The sequence below is a fragment of the Pogoniulus pusillus genome, chromosome 40 (assembly GCF_015220805.1).
Source record: "Pogoniulus pusillus isolate bPogPus1 chromosome 40, bPogPus1.pri, whole genome shotgun sequence".
Classification (NCBI taxonomy): domain Eukaryota; kingdom Metazoa; phylum Chordata; class Aves; order Piciformes; family Lybiidae; genus Pogoniulus; species Pogoniulus pusillus.
This window is the reverse complement of record NC_087303.1, coordinates 682,603-703,822: the sequence shown is the minus strand read 5'-3', so window position 1 is coordinate 703,822 and position 21,220 is coordinate 682,603. Positions and strand designations below refer to the sequence as shown.

General features: G+C 66.7%; 2 protein-coding genes across 3 annotated transcripts; one reads left to right on the top strand and one right to left on the bottom strand.

The window, feature by feature from the left end:
• Positions 1-1,580: 1,580 nt before the first annotated feature.
• On the bottom strand, positions 1,581-12,937 carry PPP1R9B (protein phosphatase 1 regulatory subunit 9B). Of its 2 annotated transcripts, XM_064174686.1 has the most exons (10): positions 11,209-12,933; positions 8,157-8,289; positions 7,165-7,285; positions 6,911-7,015; positions 6,140-6,275; positions 5,882-6,034; positions 5,725-5,778; positions 4,495-4,724; positions 3,674-3,770; positions 1,581-1,635 (listed from the first exon to the last, which is right to left on the bottom strand). In XM_064174686.1, exons 1-10 carry the CDS (start codon positions 12,493-12,495, stop codon positions 1,582-1,584), a joined length of 2,370 nt encoding a protein of 789 aa, XP_064030756.1. In that variant the 5' UTR covers positions 12,496-12,933; the 3' UTR covers position 1,581. The 2 variants fall into 2 exon arrangements, with proteins under 2 accessions (XP_064030756.1, XP_064030754.1); XM_064174684.1 differs by having other exon boundaries at positions 5,882-6,275; positions 11,209-12,937.
• SGCA (sarcoglycan alpha) lies at positions 12,494-19,106 on the top strand. The gene is made up of 10 exons (XM_064174242.1): positions 12,494-12,582; positions 14,953-15,068; positions 15,481-15,678; positions 16,427-16,569; positions 16,661-16,733; positions 16,842-17,040; positions 17,163-17,325; positions 17,408-17,613; positions 17,783-17,809; positions 18,870-19,106. The coding sequence occupies exons 1-10, from the start codon at positions 12,494-12,496 to the stop codon at positions 19,051-19,053; spliced, it is 1,398 nt and encodes a 465-aa protein (XP_064030312.1). The 3' UTR covers positions 19,054-19,106.
• Positions 19,107-21,220: the final 2,114 nt, after the last annotated feature.

Below are 21,220 nucleotides of genomic sequence, written 5' to 3'. Positions count from 1 at the left end.
GCCCCCCAGTCCTTCCCAGTCCTCCACCTCGCACTCTTCCTGCTCTCCCCGGTGTCCCCCAGCCTCTCCCAGTGCCCCCCCCCGGTCCTTCCCAGTCCCTTCAATCCTCCCTTCTTACACCCTCAGCCTTTCCCCCCCCCCGCACCTCCAGCCCACCGCAGAGCCCTGACCCCAGCCCCGCGGGGAGCGGCGGCGGCGGGCGGGGGGGCAGGAGGCGGGCGCGGGGGTACATAGGTACAGGTATATATAGATATATACAGCACAGGTCCACAGGGGAGATTAAATAGCCCCAGCCCCCCCTCCTTAAATACCCCCCCCCCCGCCGGCCCCTCCCCCCGCCCCTCGCCAACCCATGTCGCCCCCTCCCCAGTCCGTGCCCCCCTCCCCCCGTTCCCAGTGTTTCAGCTCTGTCGCCCCCACATCCAGTGACTGTCGGAGACTTGGGGGGGGCAAAAAAAGAAACAAAAGCCAAAGGGGGCTCACCCCTGCCCCCCCCTCGAAGCCCAGGCCGAAGGGTTTGGGACCTCCTGGCCCTGCTGGGCTGGGTCAGGGCGGGGGTGGCCCAGCCCCAGAGAAATACTGATTTGGGGGGGGGGTGTATTTACAGTTGGGGGGGCACACGAGGGGTGAGAGCATCACCCCCGCCCTGGAGGGGGGCAGGGGGTCACCCCCCCCCTTCACGTGCTGCCCTCCCCACCCAGGGAAGGCAAAAGCCCTGGGCTCAGGGAGGGTCGCGGCAGGGGCTGAGGGGGGCTCTGGGAGCACCCCCCCGGCTGTGTCCCTGCAGGGGGGTGCCGGGGGGGGGTCTGTGGTGAGGCTGATGCCCACCCCCCAGCCAGGTCCGCTGCAGGGATTGGCAAAGGCTGAGGCCCGGCGGTGGTGGCACTGGGGGCTGGGGGGGGCACTTGCTGTCCCCCCTCCACGGTGAAGGTCTGCGGTGTCCTGGGCACTGAACCGGCGCGGGGGGGGGGGGCACATCACTACGGGGCTGGGGTCGAGTCCATGAGGGGGGAGGCAAAAGGCAACCAACCCCCCCCAGGCAGTGGTCCAGGTGAGTCCCGAAAGGAGGAGCTGGAGGTGGGGGGCGGGGGGGGGGGGGGGAGCAGAGCTTGCAGTGTGCCCCCTCTGCTCCCCAGTATGGCTCACATCTGGGGGGGGGGGGGGGTGGGGGCGGCGCATTTCTGCCTGCCCCCTCCCCAGCAGCGTCCAGCCGAGCTGCCAGCTCTGTGTCCTAGGGGGGGGGTGTCACGTCGAGGGGGGAGGGGAGAGGCCTGGGCCCCCCCTCCCAGTCGGTCCATCACTTCACCACGAGACTCACACCGGACACAGACATGACCGCAGGGTGTCCGCCCCCCCCCCCCCAACACCCCCCCCAAAGACGCACCCCAAGCCCCGACCCCCCTCTGCTGTCTGTGCCCTGCAGTGGGGAACTGGAGGGGGGCACCAGGAGGCCTTGGCGGGGGTGGGGAGGGGTTCACCGCCTCGCTGCTGGGGGAGGGCTGGGGACAAGGCTGGGGGAGGGGCGGTGGTGAGGGGGGTCTCCCTGCCCCCCCCAAAAAATCGCTGCGGTTTGAGGGTGGTTTAAGTCGGGTTGGAATTTTTCAGTGTCTGCAGCTTGGCCTCCAGCTCGGAGATCTGAAAAACAGCAAAGGGAAAGTCTCAGCGCGGGGCGGGGGCACGGGGGGGGCACAGGGACAGCAGGGGGGGCACAGGAAGGGGACACAGCAGCGTGGGTGTGAACATGTGGGGGACACACACGACAGGGCTGAGTGGGACAGGATGAGGATACAGGAGTGGGGACAAGGACGTGAGAGGATGGAGATGGAATTGGGGGGGGCACAGGGTGAGAGCACAGAGATGGGGATAGAGGGACAGGGACATGGGGGGGCCGTCGGGGACACAGTGAGCTGGGGGTGTGTCGGGAGGGGGACACATGGCAGGGCTGAAAGGGACAGGGATAGGGACAGGGATATGAGAACATGGATATGGAAGGGGGGGGACAGGACAGGGGGGGCTGGGTGAGGATGAGGACACAGAGCTGGGGAGGGGCACAGGATACAGGGATGGGGACATGGATGTGGGGGACGCACACAGGATAAGGGGGGGCTGGATGAGAACAGGGGATGGGAGAGGCTGAGGACATGGGGAAAGGGACAGGGCTGTATGGAGGGGGACACAGGGAGTGGCACATGGGGATGGAAGGGACAGGAGGAGGATACAGGAGGGGGACACTGGGATGGAGACACAGACATGGGGACGTGGGGATGGGGGGGCAGGATGTGGGTACCAGGATGGGGGACATGGGCATGGGGACAGGGGGATGGGGGGCACAGGGATGGGGACAGGGAGATGGGGACCAGGAGGGGCGGACAGGACAAGGGTGGCAAGACACAGGGGCGCTGGGGTGGGGGCACACAGGGGGCAGGGGCAGGGGCCAGGGAGGGCAGGGGCTGGGGCCAGTGTGGGGCTGGGGGGCAGGGACGGCCCTGGGGGGCTGCGTCAGGGCTGAGGCTCTGTGGGGTGCTGGAGGCGCTTCGGGGGGGTGCAGGAGGTGTAAAGTGGGGGGCACATGAGTGGGCTCTGCCAGCTGCCAAGGACACCCCCTCACTGCCCACCTGTGCTCTGGTGCCCCCCAGCCAGGTAGGTGCCACCCCCCACCCCCCATCCCCACCCATGACAACCCACAGCAGCTTCCTAGGTGCTGCAGGATCCCACGGGATCCGGTGACCCCACGAAGGATCCACTATGACTCAGCACAGCTCTGGCCCTGCCCACTGGGGAGGGTCCAGCATGGCTAGCATGGAATCCTTCGGGATCTGTGGTGAGATCCAGCATGACCAGCATGGGATCCAACAGAGGATCGAGTGTGGCCCTGTGCCTTGTGTCCATCTGCCAGGACCCACTGCAGGATCTCTCCCAAGCAGTCAGGGGATCCAGCGCCTGAGATCTCTTTTGATCCACTATGGCATGGCAGGCCCTGAAGCAGGATCCACTGTGCCCCAACCCTAGGCAGATCCACTGCAATCCAGTGTGGGATCCAGTGTGAGATCCAGCGCCAGGAGGAGGATCAGGCACCAGCACCCAAGCAGATGCACTGCGATCCAGCGCAGGGCAGTGGCAGGAGCACAGTCCAGTGGGAGCCAGTGCCCAAAGCAGATCCCTCGTGATCCAGTGTGGGATCCAGTGGCTGGAGCTCAGTCCAGAGGGGAGCCAGAAGCCCACTCAGCTCCACTCCTGCCGAGTGATGTGGGATCCAGTGGTTGGCACCAGGCAATGCCCGAGCAAATCTGCTTTGATCCATCCCAGGGATCCAGTGGTTGGCACCAGGCAATGCCCGAGCAAGATCTGCTTTGATCTATCCCAGGGATCCAGTGGTTGGCACCAGGCAGTGCCTGAGCAAGATCTGCTTTGATCCATCCCAGGGATCCAGCAGTTGGCAGAAGGCAGTGCCAGAGCGAGATCTGCTGTGATCCATGCCGGGGATCTGGTGCCGATGGGATCCCGTGGGGGCAGGCGGCGGAGCAGGAGCAGGAGCAGGAGCAGGAGCAGGAGCAGGAGCAGGAGCAGGAGCAGGAGCAGGAGCAGGAGCAGGCGGCGATGGCGAGGCCGAAGCTGGGTGCGGCTGTGCCCGCGGGGCTCAGGGGCCGCCTGCATCCCGGCGCCCGGTGCCCACCTTCTCCTGCAGCTTCTCCATCTCCTCCTTGTGTGCCAGCTCTGACTCCTCCAGCACCCTCCTCTGCGCCGTCTCCTTCTTCAGGAACTCGATCTCCCTGCGGGCACCAGCACAGGGGGGCCCTGTCAGCTGCCCACCCAGCACCGGGCACACCCTGGGCTCATGGGGCAGGGCAAGGGGGACCTCGGGACTTGGGTGGCAGGGAGCGATGACTCCTGCCCAGGGCATGATCCATGCCGGGGGATCAGGGATGCCCAGGAAGGATTTGGTGCCCCAAAGGTGCTCCATGCCAAAGGGTAGGTCCCTGCCCAGGGGATGGGCCAAGCCCAGGCAGGATTTGGTGCCCCAGGGATGGTTCCAAGCCAAGGGAAGGACGGGTGCCCAAGGAGAGGCTATGTGGTCAGGGAAAGATGGGTGCCCAGGGAAGGATGGGTGCCCAGGGGGAGGCTTGGTGCCCAAGGAGAGGCTGGGTGCCCAGGGAATGATGGATGCCCAGAGAAGGATGGGTGCCCAAGGAGAGGCTGGGTGCCCAGGGGGAGGTTAGGCACCCAGGGAGAGGATCAGTGCCCAAGGAGGGGATAGGTGCCCAGGGGGAGGTTAGGTGCCCAGGAGGAGGCTGGGTGCCCAGGGAGAGGATAGGTGCCCGAGGGGGCTGGGTGCCCAAGGGGAGGTTAGGTGCCCAGGGAGAGGATAGGTGCCTGGGGGGGCTGGGTGCCCAGGGGAAGGTTAGGTGCCCAGGGAGAGGATAGGTGCCCAGGGGGGCTGGGTGCCCAGGGAGAGGCTGGGTGCCAGGGCAGGCCTGTGCCCAGTGCTGCCCTCACTTCTGCTGGTACTCCTTGATGAGCCTCTTGGCCTTGCTGTATTTGCGCTCCAGGGTCTGGTACTGGGCCTGGGTCTCCTTGAGGTGCTCGTCCACAGCCTGGCACAGGTTCTGGGCCTCCATCCAGTACCCCTCCAGCTTCTCCATCCTCTCCTTGTTCTCCTCCACGCTCTGCTCCAGCTGAGCCTTCTCGGCCCTCCAGCGAGACTTCTCCTGCTCCAGGCACTGCAGCTGGGGGACAGCAGGCTCAGGGCACCGCGTGGCGTGGCACAGTGTGGCACAGCATGGCACGGCACGGGATGGCACAGTCAGGCGGCTGGCATGACATGGCACGGCACAGTATGGCATAGTCAGACGGCTGGCATGACATGGCACAGCATGGCATAGGCAGGCAGCTGACACAACGTGGCAGAGCGTGGCATAGGCAGAGCGGGCATGATGTGGCATGGCACAGCATGGCATGGCATAGTAAGGGGGCAGCTATGACATGGCACAAGGTGGCACAGCATGGCACAGAATGGCATGGCATAACCAGGGAATGGGCATGGCATGGCATAGAAAAGCTAGGTAACAGGCAGAACGTGGCACAACATGGCATAGCCAGTGGAGCTGATATGCCGTGGCAGGGCATGGCACAGAGCGGCACAGTAAAGGAGCTGGCATGACATGGCACAGCATGGCACTACACTACGTGGCACAGCATAGCATAGCCAGGGAGCTGGCATGACATGGCATGGCACAGCACAGCGTGGCACAGCCAGGGAGCAGGGATGGCATAGTATGGCACAACATGGAACAGTATGGCACAGGCAGGGAACAGGCATGGCACAGACTGGTGGGAGGTCTGGGGGAGATGTGGGGAGCTAGGAGGGGGTGAAGGAGATGGAGAACCAGGGAGGATCTGGGAAATGGAGATCTAGAGGAGATCTGGGGGTAAAGGGATCTAGGGGGACCTGGGCAGATAGAGATCCAGGCTGGGGCTGGGGAGATGGAGATCTGGCAAGGACTGAGGGATATGCTGAGCCAGGGAGGATCTAGGGAGATGGAGACCCAGGGAGGATCTAAGGAGATGGAGATCCAGATTGGATCTAGGGAGATGGAGACCCAGGGAGGATCTAAGGAGATGGAGATCCAGATTGGATCCAGGGAGATGGAGACTGAAGGAGGGTCTAGGGAGACGCAGAGCCAGGGGGACCCCTGCTGCCCGCGGGGCGCCCAGGCCGCAGCTCACCTTCCTCTTCAGCTGCTGGATCTCGGCCTCGGTGACTGCGTGTTTGATCTGGAGCTGCGGGAGGGGCCGGGCGTTGGCAGCGGCTGGGCACAGGCGGCCCTGCCGCGCTGCCCTGGCACCCCTCGCCCCCCGGCCCCCCTCGCCCCCCGGCCCTCACCTCCTTGAACTTGTGCACCAGCTTCTCGGGGTCCATCTCCACGGGGGACAGAGCGTCCTCGTTCTCGGCCAGCTCGAACACCTCGATGGCCATCTCGCCCCCGGGGAACATGGGGCTCATCTCCTCCTCCTCGTCCGTGGCGTACTCGCCCGTCTGCCCGGGGCACAGACCAGCGTTGGCACGGGGCGGCCCCCACCCGGGCAAACGGAGCCGCCAACCCCGGCTGGGGCAGTGGCACCACCGCCTCTGCGCCCTCACCTCCTCATCGTCCTCGGTGTACTGCGCGTAGCGCTGCTCGATCATCTCCCGCTGCCAGCGCTCCTGCTCCAGCGTCTGCTGGATCAGCTGTGCCACCTCGCTCTGCTCCCCGGGCTTCTCCCGCCCGATCAGGAACCTGCGGGCACGGCAGGGCTCAGCCGGGGGCGGCAGGGATTCCCGGCCGGGGGCACCCCGAGGGCACGGCCAGGGCAGCGTGAGGAAGACCAGACAGGGGACAGTGAGGAGCACCGTACAGGGGGCACCCGAGTGGCACAGCCAGGGCGCAGTGGGGAGCATCGGACAGGGGGCACCACAAAGTCACAGCCAGGGGACGTTCAGGTGGCACAGCCAGGGCACAGCCAGATGGCACAGCCAGGGCACAGTCAGGAGATGTTCAGGTGGCACAGCCAGGGCACAGCTGGTAGTCTCAGTCCGGAGACACTCAGGTGGCATAGGCAGGGGGCAGTGGAGAGGCTCAGCCTGGGATCCCTGCTGGGGCCAGACAGTGCCGGGGGCGCGGACTGGGGGCGGACTGGGGTCGGAGGGGACATTATGGGACCTGTGGGTGAGCTGGGGGTGGCTGGAGGGGACCCTGAGCTGATGTGCAGATATTTGCAGGGGCAAAGGGCACTACAGTGGCGCAGGGCAAGCAGCGGGCATGGGGACCGAGGGACGGAGTGGCATAGCCCCTGCTGAAGTGCCCTGAGGGCAGGAGCCCTGCACAGGCTGGGGGTGGTCTCCTGGCTCCCCGAACCTCCCCCCAGGCCCTACCGGACGCGGCCCTTGGTGTTCCTGAGCACGGAGGCAGCGAAGCTCTGCGTCACCCCCACCAGGCTGGTGCCATCCACCTCCACGATCAGATCGTTCACCTGGATCCTGGGGACAAGGGCACCGTCACCGCGGGGGGCACCTCCTTGGCTCACCTCCCCAGCACCTCGGAGGACGCCTGGCACACGATGCTCCCACACCAGCTCCTCTGCCACCAGCGCCACTGGCAGCCAGATGCCAGCTGGGCAAGCCCTTACCTGCCGTCCCGGTGGGCTGCCCCACCCTCTGTCACCGTCTTGACGAAGATGCCCAACTTCTCCAGGCCCATGTCAGCCCCTGCCCCCATGCCAATGATGCTGATGCCCAGCCCTTCCGAGTCTGTGGGGAGAGAGCAGTGTCCCAGCAGGGTGGCATTGGCCACCCCAGCACCCCATGGAGACCCCTCCCATCCCCATCCCTCGAGGTGCTGCTGGAGCCCCCCCGGGGCACAGGAGGAGGTGAGGACAAGGAGTGGGAGCTGTGGCACAGGAAGTGCCATGGGAACGTGAGCAGCAATTGTGTGTGCAGTTTGGGCACTGCCACACAGCAGAGCTGCGGAGGTGCTGGAGCAGTCCAGAGGAGGGCAACGAAGCTGCGAAGGGCCTGGAGAGTAAATCTGCTGAGGAGCGACTGAGGGAGCTGGGGATGGCAGTGTGAGGAAGAGGAGGCTGAGGGAGACCTCATTGCTGTCTGCAGCTGCCTGAAGGGCACTGTGCAGGGCTGCTGCTGGGCTCTGCTCGCAGGGAGCTGCAGACAGCACCAGGGGGAAGGCCTCAGGCTGAGGCTGGGGAGGGTCAGGTTGGACATCAGGAAAAGGTTTCCATGGTCAGGGCCTGGCATGAGCTGCCCAGTGAGGTGCTGGAGTCCCCCCCCCAGGCTGTGCCAGGCTGGTGTGGATGTGGTGCTTGGGGAGATGGCTCAAGGTGACTCTCGCAGAGCAGGGCTCTGGGTCGGGCTGGGTGCTCCTGGGGGGCTCTGCCAGCCTGCAGGGGGCTGTGATGCTGTGAATTTTGTCCCTGTGAGCGTGCCAGGGCCTGGCACAGGCTGCCCAGGGGGACTGTGGAGTCTCTTCTCTGGAGATATTCCAGACCTGCCTGGATGTGCCCCTGTGCCATCTGCTCTGGGTGACCCTGCTCTGGCAGGGGGGTTGGAATGGGTGAGCTCTGGAGGTCCCTTCCAGCCCCTGCCCCCCTGTGGCTCTGGGACCCACCTTTCTCCAGCTCCACCGGGAACAGGTCGAGCCTCTCCACCCTCTTCTCCAGCTCGTACTCGGCCGAGGCTGCCATGGGGTCCACGTCCTCGTTGCGGCGATCGTAGTCCTCGTTGGAGTAAGTGCTGAAGACCTGCCGGGGTGGAGGGGGCTGCTCAGCCAGCCCTGGCAGGGCAAACACTGTGGGCACCCCCAAGCCGTGGCCAAGAGGACATCCCAGGGTGGGAGCAGCCCCAGGCCGGGGGAGGATGTTGCTGAGCCTGCGAGACACTGCAGAACCTCCCCACACCCTGCCCACCGCTGCGAGGCAGCTCCTGGGGGAGGTGGAGAGTTGGGCCCTGGGGGCAGAGATGGGGAAGTGGCCTGCAGCGGCACGGAGGGGAGGGAGGGAGAGAGGGTGGCTGGAGAGAGAGAGGGGCGAAGGGGTTGTGGGATGGGGGGCAGATGGAGGGATGGAGGGAGGGAGGAATGGAGGGGTGGATGGGAGGATGGAGAGATGGTTGGGTGGATGGAGGGACGGATGGAGCAAGGAAGGGAGGGAGGAATGGTGGGTTGGGTGGGTGCATGGATGGAGGGAGGGATGCAGGGAGGGATGCAGGGAGGGATGCAGGGAGGGATGCAGGGAGGGATGCAGGGAGGGATGCAGGGAGGGATGCAGGGAGGGAAGGCCTCTGCTCTCCTCATGTTCCTCCTTCGCCAGGCAGGGGCTGCCCAGCCCTAAGCTCTCCACCCCCTCACTGTCCACACCTGCCCATGGAAGCAGGGGGGGCTCTCCCCTCTCCTCCTCTGCCCTTTGTTGTTCCTTACTCCTCACCTTCTGTCCAGACACTCCCATGCTAGCCTGGCTGCCAGCTCGGAGCCCTGGCACCCAAACCCTAGGGCAGATAGATCCCACCCAAAGTTTGGGGCCAGTTTATTCCACCTGAGCCACCCTCACCATGGGGCTGAGTACCCCCATGATGGGCACCGAAATGCCCTTGGCTGAGGCTTGAATGTGCCTCCAGGATGCTGTCCCCTAGGCTGGAGCTAGAGGTGCCCCATGCCAAGGTTGGTTGTGTCTCCAGGACGATGTGCCCAGCCCGGAGCTGGAGGGGGTGAGGTGCCACGGCCCTGCAGCTCTCTGCAGACGGTGCCAGGCTGGTGCTGAGGCTGGCAGATGTCCCTGGAGGGGCGAGGGGATTAGGGATAACAGCCAGCACTAAACCTCCCCACAAAGGCTCTTAGGGATGAGTGTCAAGGCCATCGCCACAAAGCCTGGTGACACCCACAAACAGGCAGGGCCCACCCAGGTGGCACCCAGGGGTGCCAAGGCTGAGCACAGCAGGGGAGATGCCTTCACTCTCCTATCCACATGCCATCCCTGGGGACCTGTGGGCACTCAAACCCACAGCTGTGGGCACATGTCCCAGTGTGCCCCCATCGCTGTCCCTGCATCCTGAAGGTGGTTTGGGATGTGCCAGGGCCTAGAGTGGGTCCAAGGGAGAAGCAGCTGGAGCAGGCACATGCCCAGGGGAGGGGGCTGATGGTCTGTGCCCGACCCCTGGGTGCAGAACATGGGCTGGGTGTGGGTAGCATATTTGGGGGGGGACACACGACACAGGACTCAGCATCACCCATGCACCCACGAGGGGCATTGAGGGGATGCTCAGACACCTGGGTGCCCTCCCCACCCCCACTATGGGACCCTCCTCATCACCCTGAGGTGGGACACAGGCAGAAGCTGTGCCGAGGTGTGAGGGGAGCAGAACCTCCCCCCCCCAGCTCCCCATCTGCATATCCAAGGTGGGGAACTCCCTTCCCAGCCACCAGCCTGCCTCTTCCCCACAGGAACCGAGACCCCCAGCACGCTGCCACCCAGCACATGGCCACCAGTGCCCCTTGCCCTGGCCGTGGCGGTGCCCTCGCATGTGTGCCCCCCGTGTCCCGGGGGGGGCCACCCACCCGCTCTGACTCAGAGCCAGAATATAGGCCGGGCTCTAAAAATAGCCCAGCTGCAGCACAAAGCAGCCTCTGCCGAGCGGGTCGGGGGGATCCGAGCAGCAGAGGGCACCCCAGAATAGCTGCACGGCCCCTTCTGCTGCCCCCGTGCCCATCCCATCGCCAGAGGACCCCCCAGATGGGCACCTGGCACCCACTGTCTGGCCAGGGGGCACACACACTGCTGGTGCTGGCCCCCACCCGCTCCTGTTCCCAAGGCACTTCCCCTTCCTCCGCTTCCCGAAATGCTCCTTGGCACCATGCTGGGCACATGGTGTGTGGGGGGAATGCCCTCCCCCCCGCCAAAACCACCACCTTGTCCCCAGGGACCCCCAGTTTGGGAGGAGCCTCAGCACCAAGCGACCTCCACGGACCATGGGCAGATGCTGCCTGCTGCAGCCAGCACCCCACATCTGGGTCTCTGGGGGCATCTTCACCCAGAATAAGAGGTGGGCCTTGGCCCGCCCTGGGCATGGCGGTTGGGCTGGCACTGGGTGCTGTGGATGGCGACGCTGGTGGGTCCCAATGTCACCTGTCCCTGTCATACCGGTCCCAGCATTGCCTCTGCCTGGCCAGGGGTTGCCCAGGCCATGCCAGGGCAGGGCCTTTCATCAGTGGGCTTGTTAGCCAAGCAGGGCAGCCACTCACCTTCTCCCAGTGCCTGGGCATGGCCAGGCAGGATGCCGTGCCCCAAGGCTGCAGGGGGCACAGACCCCCACCCCACATCTCTGTCCCTGGCACCAGCAGCTCCAAAGGGGTGGTCTGGTTGGGCCACACACCCCACCCTGAGCTGCCCTTTACCATGGACTACCCACCAGCCCGAGGGGCTCCTTACCCCGAGGTATCCATCGCCCTGTGGTGCCCCTAATCTTGAGGTACCCATCACCCAGAGGTGCCCCTCACCCTGAGGTACCACTCACCCGGAGGTACCCATCACCCAGAGATGCCCCTCACCCCGAGGTACCCCTCACCCCGAGGTACCCATCACCCAGAGATGCCCTTCACCCCGAGGTACCACTCACCCTCAGGTACCCATCGTCCTGGCATGCTGCCCCCCACCGCCAGGAGGTCTCACCTGAATGGGGGCGGTGCTGAACTGGATCTTGCGGTTGGGGACAGGCTCCTCTTCCTCGGACAGCCCAGGGATCTCCACACAACCCGACTCGGGCTCGTACAGCCCTTCGGCCTCATCCTCCTCCTCCAGCCCACTGCCCCCCGAGTCCTCCCCGAGCCCGCTGTAGGCACTTATGTCCACCAGGTCCGCCTCGGAGAAGTCCTCCTTCTTGGCCTCCTCGTAGGCATCGTTCTCCTCCACCCTCTCACCCTTGGCGCCCTCATCACCCGTGCCCACCCCCGAGCCCCCTTCCAGCCGGGGCGCGGTGGCAGGGGAGGGTCCCTCGGCCTCCTTGGCCGGCTGGGGCACGGGCGCAGGTTCGCTGGCCGCCGTCGCTTCATCCTCCTCCTCCTCCTCGGCCTCGCCGCTCTCCTCCACCTCCACCGGCTTGATCTTGCAGACCTCCTGCAGCCGCGGGGCGGTCGCCTCCTTCTCGGCCTGCCGGCAGCTCTTCGCCGCTGCCTTCTCCTCCTCCGGCGGCCTGGCCCGTGCCGGTGCGGGGTGCCCGTCGCTCTGCCGCCCAGCCTCGCCGCTCGGCACGAAGACCCGGGGCCGCTTGCCCACCGCCGCCCGGGCCGGTGCCTTGTGCAGGTTGTTGCGGAGGTCTGCCTTCTCGAAGACGGCGCTGAGCTGGCTGACGGTGGGCGAGACGGCCTCGGCGTCCAGCTTGTCCAGGGACTCGGTGCTGCCGTTGAACCTCACCACCACGTCCAGCTTGCGGTCCTGGAAGCCAGCTCGCTCCTTCCGCAGCAGCAGCTTGGTGTTGGTGGCCTTCTCCTGCGGGCTCCTCTCGAAGATCTTGCGGGTCTCCTGCAGCTTGGAGAAGGGTTTGTCGGGTTTGGAATCGAAGCGGCTGACCCTCTCGGAGACGCTGGTGCCCAGCTTGAGGAGGTTGCCCTGCTCCATGCTCTCGTTGAGGCTGCCAGCCCGGGGCAAGGAGAGGCGGACCGGCTTCTCCTTGGCCTTGGCCAGGTCGCAGGCAGCCTCGGGGCCGGGAGCCGTCCCCATCTGCAGGAACATGTTCTTGATACGGTGAACGTTGGAGCCATACTTCTTACCTCGGCTCTTCTTGCCGTCTTCAGCCTCAGCCTCCTTTGTGGGCGCCAGAGCCTGGATGGTAGCCTCGTAGGCGTTCCGGTGCGGGGATGCGCTCCTCAGGCCCCCGCCGCCGCCGCTGCCCGTCGCCCCACCGGAGGAGGGGGACCCCCCGCCGGCGGCCGCCCCGCCGCCTGCCTCTGTCCTCAGCATGCCGCCGCCGGCTGGCCACGCCGCATCGCCCGCCGCCGCCACCGGCACCGCCGCCGCCACCAGCGCCGCGGCCACTCGCCGGCTACAGCGACATTGGGGAGGGGGATGCCAGCCCCGATAAAGGGGGGTGGGGGAGGGCAGGCCCAAGCGGCGGTACACCCACACCGGCCCGCGGAGGGGCTGCGGGGGGGAGGGGGGGCGCTCGGTCAGGCCATATCCATCCCAAGGGGGCCCCTGTCCTCCACCACTGGTTCTTCTTCTTCCTTCCTCCCTTCTCCTCCTCCTCTTCCCCTTTCTCTGTGGCTGGTGATGGAGCCGCTGCTGCCTGCGATCTGCCCGCCCCGCTGCCCGCAGAGCCCTCTGGGTCTTAGCGACGCGCTCGCTCTTCCTCTTCCTCACCGCCGCTCTTCGGCCTCATCACCACCATCACCACCGCCGCCACCGCGGACCACCGGGGCACACCCCCGCCCCCCCGCCCCTCCCCAGACCCCCTCTGCTTGTCACCAAGATCCCCCCGCGGGGATCCCTGCACTCCTCCCTGTGCCATGTCCCTCCCCAGCAGCATCACTGCTCTGCTCCCTGCCTGTGTGTCCCCCCCCCGCGGCCTGTCGGGTGTTGACACCACCCCCCCAGCTCTGTCCCCATGTCCCCCCAAACCTGTCGGTCCCCCCACCCCCCCCATACCTGTCAACTTCTGTCCCGATTCCCCCTTGATTTTGTCCCCGTGGCCCCCAAGCTGGTCCCTGTGTCCCCTCCTCCTGCTCCTTGTACCCCCCAGTTTTGTGCTGTGTGTCCCCCCCCGGCTCGTTTGGTGCTGACACCCCCCCTAGTCCCATTCCCATGGCCCCCCTAACACGTCCCCCTCCCATACTTGTCAGCCTCTCTCCCTGTTTCCCCTGGGCCTGTCCCCGTGGGCCCCAGGCTGGCTCCTGCATCCCCTCAGCCCTGTCCCTGTATCCTCCCACCCAGTTTTGTGCCCCCAGCCCCTGAGTCCGCCCCCCCAGCCCCAGAATCTTGTACCTGTGCCCTCTCATTCCCATGCCCCTCCCAGCTTTGTGCCCATGTCCCCTGCTCCTGTCCTCACAGCCCCCCCAGTTTACACCCAGACCCCCCCATCTTTTTCCTGCATCCCCCCGAGTTTGTCCCCACAGCCCCCAGTGCTGTCCCCACAGCCCCCACCCTGTCCCTACATCACCCCCAATTTGCACCCCACGGCCCCACCCCCAGTTTGCACTCTCCCAGTTCCTGCCCACATCCCATCCCCCACTTTGCACCCCCACACAGCCCACCCTATCCCCACGCCCCCCCCCAGCTTTGTGCCCCTGTCCCCCCTGGGGACTCCCACGTGCCCCCATCACAGCATGGCTCAGATTGTCCCCACGGGGCCCCAAATTCCATCCCTGGGGTGCAGGACACTCCCTTCACCCCCAGATCCCCTCCCTGTCCACCCAGGAGGGGAAACTGAGGCAGGGCAGGATCGGGGGGGGGGAGGGGGGGCGTAGCCATGCTGCTCCCCTGCCTTGCTGCAGCTGCAGGGTGGCCTTTGGGGGGGGTGTCAATGGGGGGATTAGGGTGGGCAGGGGACGTTGGCACACACGGAGATGGCAACTTGGGGTGGTACTGGGGGGGAGGGGGAGCTGCTGTGTAAGGAGCACCCCAAGGTGGTGGGAGACAGCGTGGGGAGCAGCCCAGCTCTGTCCCCACCCCCTCCCCTCCCCCTGGAGCAGGCAGAGTGCGGGCAGCAGGACCCTGCAGCTGCCCCACGCAGCCTTTGTGCCGTGACACGGTGTGACGTGGCGTGACGTGGGGCGCCCCCCCCCCCCCCCACGGCCACCCCTTTCCCCTTCCGCCGCCGCCATGTCCCACCCCACCCTCCCCACCCCCAGCAGTGACCCCCACGCAGGGCTTGGGTCCCCCCACCCCGTCCCAGCCCTCTGCTGTCCCAGCACCCTCCCAGCTTGCCCCAGTAAAAGCCAGCAGCAGCCTTGCCCACGCCCACGCGTGGGGCCGCGGTGCCACACAAGGACAGAGGCGCGTGCAGGCAGGGGGCTGGCAGGCTGCCCGCCATGCCAGGGGAGGGAAGGCTGTCAGCTGTCCCCGAGTGTCCCCTGCCCACCCCCTCGGTGCCATCTCAGTAGCCGCGAGTGGGAGGCACCAGGACAAGCACACCCGAGGGGACCCAAGAGCCCCTCAGCACCCACAGGAGATGGTCTTGGTGGCAGGAGGTGGCCGCGGTGGTGCCCCCTGCCGTGTTACCAAGTGTGTCACTGCCCCACCTCCCAGTGCCACCCTGCAGCCGTGACTGGGGGGCACCAGCACAAGCCCACCCAAGGGACGCCTCACCAAGGGCACGTGGGAGCCTCTCAGCACCCCAAGCAGGAGGTTGTCACACAGCCTTGGTGGCAGCAGGTGGCTGTGGTGTTGTCCTCTGCCATGTCCCAATTGGGTCCCCCCCAGATGGGCCCCCCCGGGCCACGCCAGCCCTGCTGCCTCTGTCAGTCAGCCCTGGCCCTGCTCCCGGGCACTGCTGAAGATGGAGGTCCCCAGGCTGCTCCAGGTCATGCTGCTGGCAGGCAAGTGGCACCCCTGCCACCCCCCAACAGGGGACATGGCTGGGCTGAGGGTACCCCCAGCAGGGAGGGGGTGGGGAGACCCCCAGAGTGGGCTGAGGAGGGGGTGGTGGCAGGAGCGGGCATGGCTGCGACGTGGCAGAGCTAAATAAAGCCTGGCTCTGGTGCCAGCTGGGCCTGGGACAGGAGGGGATGGAGTGGGGCAGCTTCCGTGGCAGGTCCTGGGCAAGGGAAGGTTCTGTTGTCACCCCTGTCCCTGTCCCCACACCTCCCTGGACACAGCCCACTCCACGGGCTCGGGACAGCTGGCACCATAGGGACACATTTCTGCCCCAGCCAGGGGGCCCTGGGGGGTGTCTGTGGGCACCTGGCTGGTCCTGGGGTCTGTGGGCATCAAAGAAACTGAGGCAGGGATGAGCCCAGAGCCCCAGCCCCAGCTCAGCTCCCTGCCCACCCACAGCCACAGCCCTGGGGGGGTCCTGGGCCACCCTCCCTGACCACCAGGTCCTCCCTGACCACCACATCTCCTCCGAGGCTGGAGCCATCTTCGTCCATGAGCTGGAGCCAGAGCTGTTCCAGGAGACCTTCCTCAATGGCCATGAGGATGATGAGGGTGAGGGGCAGGCCAAGGGGGCTGGGGGCATTGTTCTGTCCTGCAGCGCTGGGTTAAGGGGGCCTGAGACTGTTAATGGTGGCACTGCCTAATGCCTGCTCCCCATCGGGCATGGCCCAGCCTGGGCCATCTGTCCCAGCCCTCCCTCCCTCCTTTCCTTCCTCTCTCCTTCCCTTCATCCATCCATCCATCCATCCATCCATCCATCCATCCATCCTTTCCTCCCTCCCTCCTCCCATCAATCGATTGATCCTTCCTTCCTTCCTTCCTTCCTTCCTTCCTTCCTTCCTTCCTTCCTTCCTTCCTTCCTTCCTTCCTTCCTTCCTTCCCTCCACCCACCCCCATCCCCTCCTGCATGCTGTCCTCCATCCACCCCTTTATCTCTCCACCCTTCCATCCATTCCTCCCTCCCTCTTGCCCTCTCTCCATCCATCTCCCTCCACCTCACCACTTCACCCACATGGGGATCCCTACCACCATCCCATCAGCCCCCCCCCCAAGCATCTTCCCTGCCCCTGCCCTGGCACCCTGGGGGTCACCTCCGTTCGGGGCCCTTCAGCTCAGGCAGGGCAGCAGAACCACCCTGCGGGCACAGGAACCACTCAGGCTTCCTTGCTAGGACCAGGCTGAGCAGGCAGAGCCTGCAGGGTGGTTGCCCACCCATGGCACAGCCTGGTGTCACCCATGTGTCGTCCCCCTGCCGTGTCTGTGCCCATCCCCCCCATCCCGCGTTCCGGTGCCCACTCAGCCGCGCCCATCACCTTCCGCGCCCACCTCCGGGGCCGCCCGGACCTGCCGCGATGGCTGCGCTTGGCCCAGCGCCACCCGCACCAGCCAGGCTACCTCTATGGCTGCCCCACGCCCGCCGAGGTGGGCACCCAGCACATCGAGGTAGGTGCCCACCCTCCCAGCCGTGTGCCAAGCAGGGGGCGGGGGTGTGGCGTGGAAGAGCTCTGGCACCTTCTGGGCTCTCGGCTCGCAGGTGCTGGCCTACAACAGGCACACCTACCAGACGGCGGCACAGCTCCTCACCATCACCGTCATCCCCGCCCCAGGTAAGGGTGGTGACCCCCACACCACACCAGGGCACCCCCGGAAACGGCCGTGGGGAGTCCCCCCATGGGCGCCGTGGCCCCACCGTGGGCGCTGTGTGTGCCCCGCAGGTGGGGAGCCGCCGTACCAGGGGGAGTTCCTGGTGGGCAACAGGAACGTGGAGGAGATGCTGCCAGCGGAGGCGCAGGAGATGTTCCTGGCGGCCGCGGCGGCAGCCTGGGAGCAGGACGAGCTCCACATCATCAACATCAGCTCTGCCCTGCACCGCGGCGCCCGAGTGCCGCTGCCCATCGAGGGCCGCAGGGAGGGGTACGGCCAGGCAGGGGGGAGCTGAGGGTGCTCCCGGGGCTGCCCCCCCAGCCTCCAGCTGGTGGGTGGGGGGGGCTACTTGCGGGGAGGGAACGTCACCGGCAGCTGGTGCCCCTTGGCAGGGTGTACGTGAAGCTGGGCTCCCACGGAGCCTTCTCACCCTGCCTGGCATCGGCCACCTCACCCCAGAGCCGCTTCCGCTGCAGCCTGGGACAGCAGCCCCTGGCCCACTGCTACGACACCTTCGCCCCCCACTTCTCCATCCATTGGTGCAACCTCACCCTGGTGAGACCCTCCCGACCCCTCCTGTCCCCTCCCGTCCCCACCCCACGGAGCAAACCTGCCCCTAACCATGGCCTCACTGCAGCTGCAGCTCAGGCCCAGCCCCACGGTGCCAGGGCCAAGGTGGGGCTCTGGGGTGCTGGAGGACGGTGGCGACTTCCAGCCCCCCAGCGAGGCGCCCCCCCAGGACCTGCTGCCTGGCTTCCTGGTGACGCTGCTGGTGCCGCTGCTGGTGGCAGCGCTGCTGTGCCTGCTCCTGGGCTACCTCATGTGCTGCCGCCGGGAGGGAGTGTGAGTCTGGGCCGGGAGGGGACACATGCTGGAGGTGGGGGCCCCTCCACCCCAGCCAGGGCGCGGACACCCCGAGCTGGGCGGTGCCCCTTCCCTGGGCGTCGTGGTCCTAGGACCACCCTGAGGGTGGCGAGCAGCCTCCTGAGCAGCCTTCGGGTCTCTTTTGTAGGCAAAAACGGAACTTGGAGACGTCTGAGTGAGTTCCTGCACCTGGGGGGCCTGGGGGGCTGCTCTGGGAGGGGGCTGCGCTGGGGAGGGCTGCTCTTGAGGGGCTGCTTGGGGGGGCTGGGGGCATGGCCCAGCGCGGGGGCAGTCAGCAGGGATGGAGATGGGGAACGCCAGCAGGCAGCTGTGCAGGGAGTGCATGGAGCTGGCAGCCTAAAGGTCTCCCTACACCAAAGTGGCCCCCCCCAACCCCCATCTCAGCCTCCCCACACCTCGGTGCCCCACAATAACCCCCCACAGCCATGGGATGGAGCAGAAGAGAGCTTTTACTTCTCCAACAGTCTCAGCTGGATCTAGTGCTGGGGAGGAGAACCCCAAGGGTGGGGAGCAGAGATGGGGGCTGGGTGGGGCTGGGAGCAGCATCGTGGGGTGCAGACCTCCATGGTGGGGTGCAGACCCCAGTGACGAGTGGGCAGACATCCAGTGGTGGAAGGCAGAGCCCAATGGGGGAAGGTAGAGCCCAAGGATGGGGCACAAACCCTACTAATGGGGTGCAGGCCCCCAGATGGGTGGGAAGACATCCAGGGTGGGCAGAGAGCCCCCAGTGATGGTGAGGCAGGGCCCAGTGGTGGGGAGAAGACTCCAGTGACAGCCCCCAAGGATGGGTGGGCAGACCTCGGGGAGGGGGAGGCAGAGCCCCAGCAGTAGAGAGCAGTCCCTCAGTGAGAGAGGGCAGACCCCAAGGATAGGGAGCAGACCCCCAGGTGATGGAGTTGCAGACCCCAAGGATGGGCAGCAGGCCCAAAAAATAGGGAGCAGACCCTCAGTGACAGGGAACAGGCCTCAATGATGGGCAGCAAACACCAGTGCTGGGGAGCAGACCCCCAGTGATGGGCAGCAGACCCCAGCGGTGGGCAGAAGCCCCCCATGGTGGGCAGCCAGCCCCTCCCGATGGTGTCTCCAACAAAGGAGAACAAACTTTAACCATGGATGACCACCCCCCCCGGCGCCCCCCCCAGACCTCCTCCTCAGGGGGCTGCCGGTGCCAAGGCGGTGCCCACCGCGGTGCCCAGCCCCTGCTTCCCTCGCAGCATCCAGCTGTTCCACCACAGCACGATCCAGGGCGACTCGGCGGAGCTGCGGCAGATGGCTGGCAGCAGGGACGTGCCGCGCCCGCGCTCCACCCTGCCCATGTTCAGCGTCCGCACCGGGCAGCGCATCAACCCCGTGCCCAGCCCCCGCGACGGTGCCCGCCGGCCCCTCCTGCCGCAGTGAGCCCGGGGGCTGCTGGCACCCGGGGTGGCACCAGGAAGTGGAGGAGGCGTGGGGGTGCCATCTTTTGGGGGGGGGTTGACTTTAGAGGGCACAAGAGCCCAGCAGTGGCAGAGCCCAGCTGGACGCGTGGATGCCCTTCCTGCTGGGCTCTGCCCGCTGCTGGGCGATTGCCTGAAGCTTTCGGGAGGGTCGGGGGGGGGGCATGTCCCCCCCGCGGGGGTGATAAAGAGAGAACTCAGCGCTGGGCTGTGGCTTTGGTGCTGTCATTTCTGGTCCCTCAGCCTGCGTTCGGTGGTCATGGGCATTGGGGATGGGGGGTGAGGTGGGAGGAGGTTTGGGGGCACCCAAATGAGGGACACACACACATAGATTTGTGGGCATCCGGATGGGCACCCCAGGGCCCCTGAAAGAGCTTTAAGGAGGGGATGGAGCTTCGTGGGCTGATGACAGCTCAGAGCACCTCAGTGGCCCCAAGGGCAGCAGGGGGGGACACAGACACCCATGGGGGGGGGGGGTCACAATGCCACCTCAGGGCACCCCAGTGTCACCCGAGGCACCCTGATGTCCCTTGGGTTCAAAAGGGCAGTGGGACACAGCTTTGGGGGCTTGTGAGGGCACCTCAGCGCCCAAAAGGACAATGGGAGAGGACACAGTGCCCCGTGGACTCCTGATGCCACCCTGGGGCACCCCAATGTCCCCAAGAACAAGACTGGGGGGGTCAAAACCCCACGGATTCCTGATGCCACCCTGGGGGGACCCCAGTGTCCTGAGGGACAAGAAGGAATGCCCACGGCCTCCCGGTGCCGCCCTGGGGCACCCCAGTGTCCCGAGGGACGAGGAGGAGGAGGGGGAGACCCCCCCGGCCCCCGGTGCCCCCGCGGCTGCCCGCAGCTCACCTGTGTCCGGCAGCAGCCCTCCCGCAGCCTCCCGCCGCTGTCCCTTCCCACCGCACAGCCCTGAGCATCCCACTCAGCACCCCCGCAGCCCCTCCCCAGGCCCCCTCCCACTCCCACCTCGGGGGTCCCCCAGCCCAGCCCTTCCCTGCCCCTCCGAAGAAAGAGACTCTTTCATGCCCCCCCCGCCAGGGGCAGGCGCCAGGGTGGGGGTTAGGCAAACACAGGGCCCCGCGCGGAACAAGGGGACCCATTGATGGAGCTGGCAGGGGAACGGCACCGCTGAGGCCTCATCCTGCTGCCCCTGCAGCCCCCCTCTGGGGTGCCCGCTCGTGCCCGCCGCCGAAGGGACAGGGGGGCATGGGGGGCACCGTCCAGCCCGGGCGTGTGAGTGTGGTTATGGCGGCTGCCAGCTTGCCTTGGGGGGGGAAGGAGTACTGCTGGCACGGGGGGTGCCTGTGGTGGGTGAGGGGGGGACTGTGTGGTGGTGCTCACCCCCCACGGCACCCACGCACCACGGCATGCTTGCAACGTGGCACCCGTGCACACCCACCATGGTGGCACTCACCCACTGTGGCATCCACACCCCGTGGCACCCGTGCACGCCATAGCACCTACCCACCGTGGTGCCCACACGCTGGGGCACCCTCCCATCATGGCACACACCCCGCCCCCAGCAGCACCCTCCCAACCTTGGCACCCCGAGACATGTCCCCGTGCCCCGTCTCGCCCAGCTGCCATGTCTGTGCCCACCCCTTCTCCCCATACCTTCCTTTTGCGGTGGGTACCCTGGGCTCGGTGCCCTCCCCCCGGCATCGAATGCCCCCTGCCCCCCCTACCCCTCACTGCCCATCTATATCTGCATTCTTGCCCAGTTTTGAGAGGGACCCCCCCCCAATTCCCTTCACCTCCCCCCCTCTGCCCTCCTCCCTGGGGGGTGTCTCCCCCTTCCTTCCTCTCCCCCTCCCAGGGCAGCGGGGGGGCTGCTGAGGAGGAGGAGGAAGAGAAGGAAGAGGAGGAGGGCTGGGGCCGAGGGGGGCCGGGCTGGGTGGGAGGCCGGAGGGGACCGGAGCGCAGAAGCTCGGCGGGAGCAGACCGGGAAGAACCGGGACGGGGGGCGAGGGGACCCCCCCACCCTGACACCCCCCCGGGAGCGAGAGGCGCCGGGGAGCGGCACCCAGGTTGGTGTAAGCCTGGGGTGGGGGCGGCTGGGGTGGGGGCATCAGGAGAGAAACCGCAACCGCGATCCAGAGCGCGGGGAGCAGGATCCGGCG

Bases quoted from the DNA above. Each gene is read 5' to 3' on its own strand.
- SGCA (XM_064174242.1), top strand. From the start codon at position 12,494: ATGCCGCCGCCGGCTGGCCACGCCGCATCGCCCGCCGCCGCCACCGGC. The intron at 16,570-16,660 runs GTAGGTGCCCAC...CTCGGCTCGCAG, and splicing joins TGGGCACCCAGCACATCGAG to GTGCTGGCCTACAACAGGCA. The intron at 17,326-17,407 runs GTGAGACCCTCC...GCCTCACTGCAG, and splicing joins ATTGGTGCAACCTCACCCTG to CTGCAGCTCAGGCCCAGCCC.
- PPP1R9B (XM_064174684.1), bottom strand. From the start codon at position 12,495: ATGCTGAGGACAGAGGCAGGCGGCGGGGCGGCCGCCGGCGGGGGGTCC. The intron at 8,290-11,208 runs GTGAGACCTCCT...CCACCCCGGCAG, and splicing joins TCAGCACCGCCCCCATTCAG to GTCTTCAGCACTTACTCCAA. The intron at 3,771-4,494 runs GTGAGGGCAGCA...TGGTGCCCGCAG, and splicing joins ATCAAGGAGTACCAGCAGAA to GGAGATCGAGTTCCTGAAGA.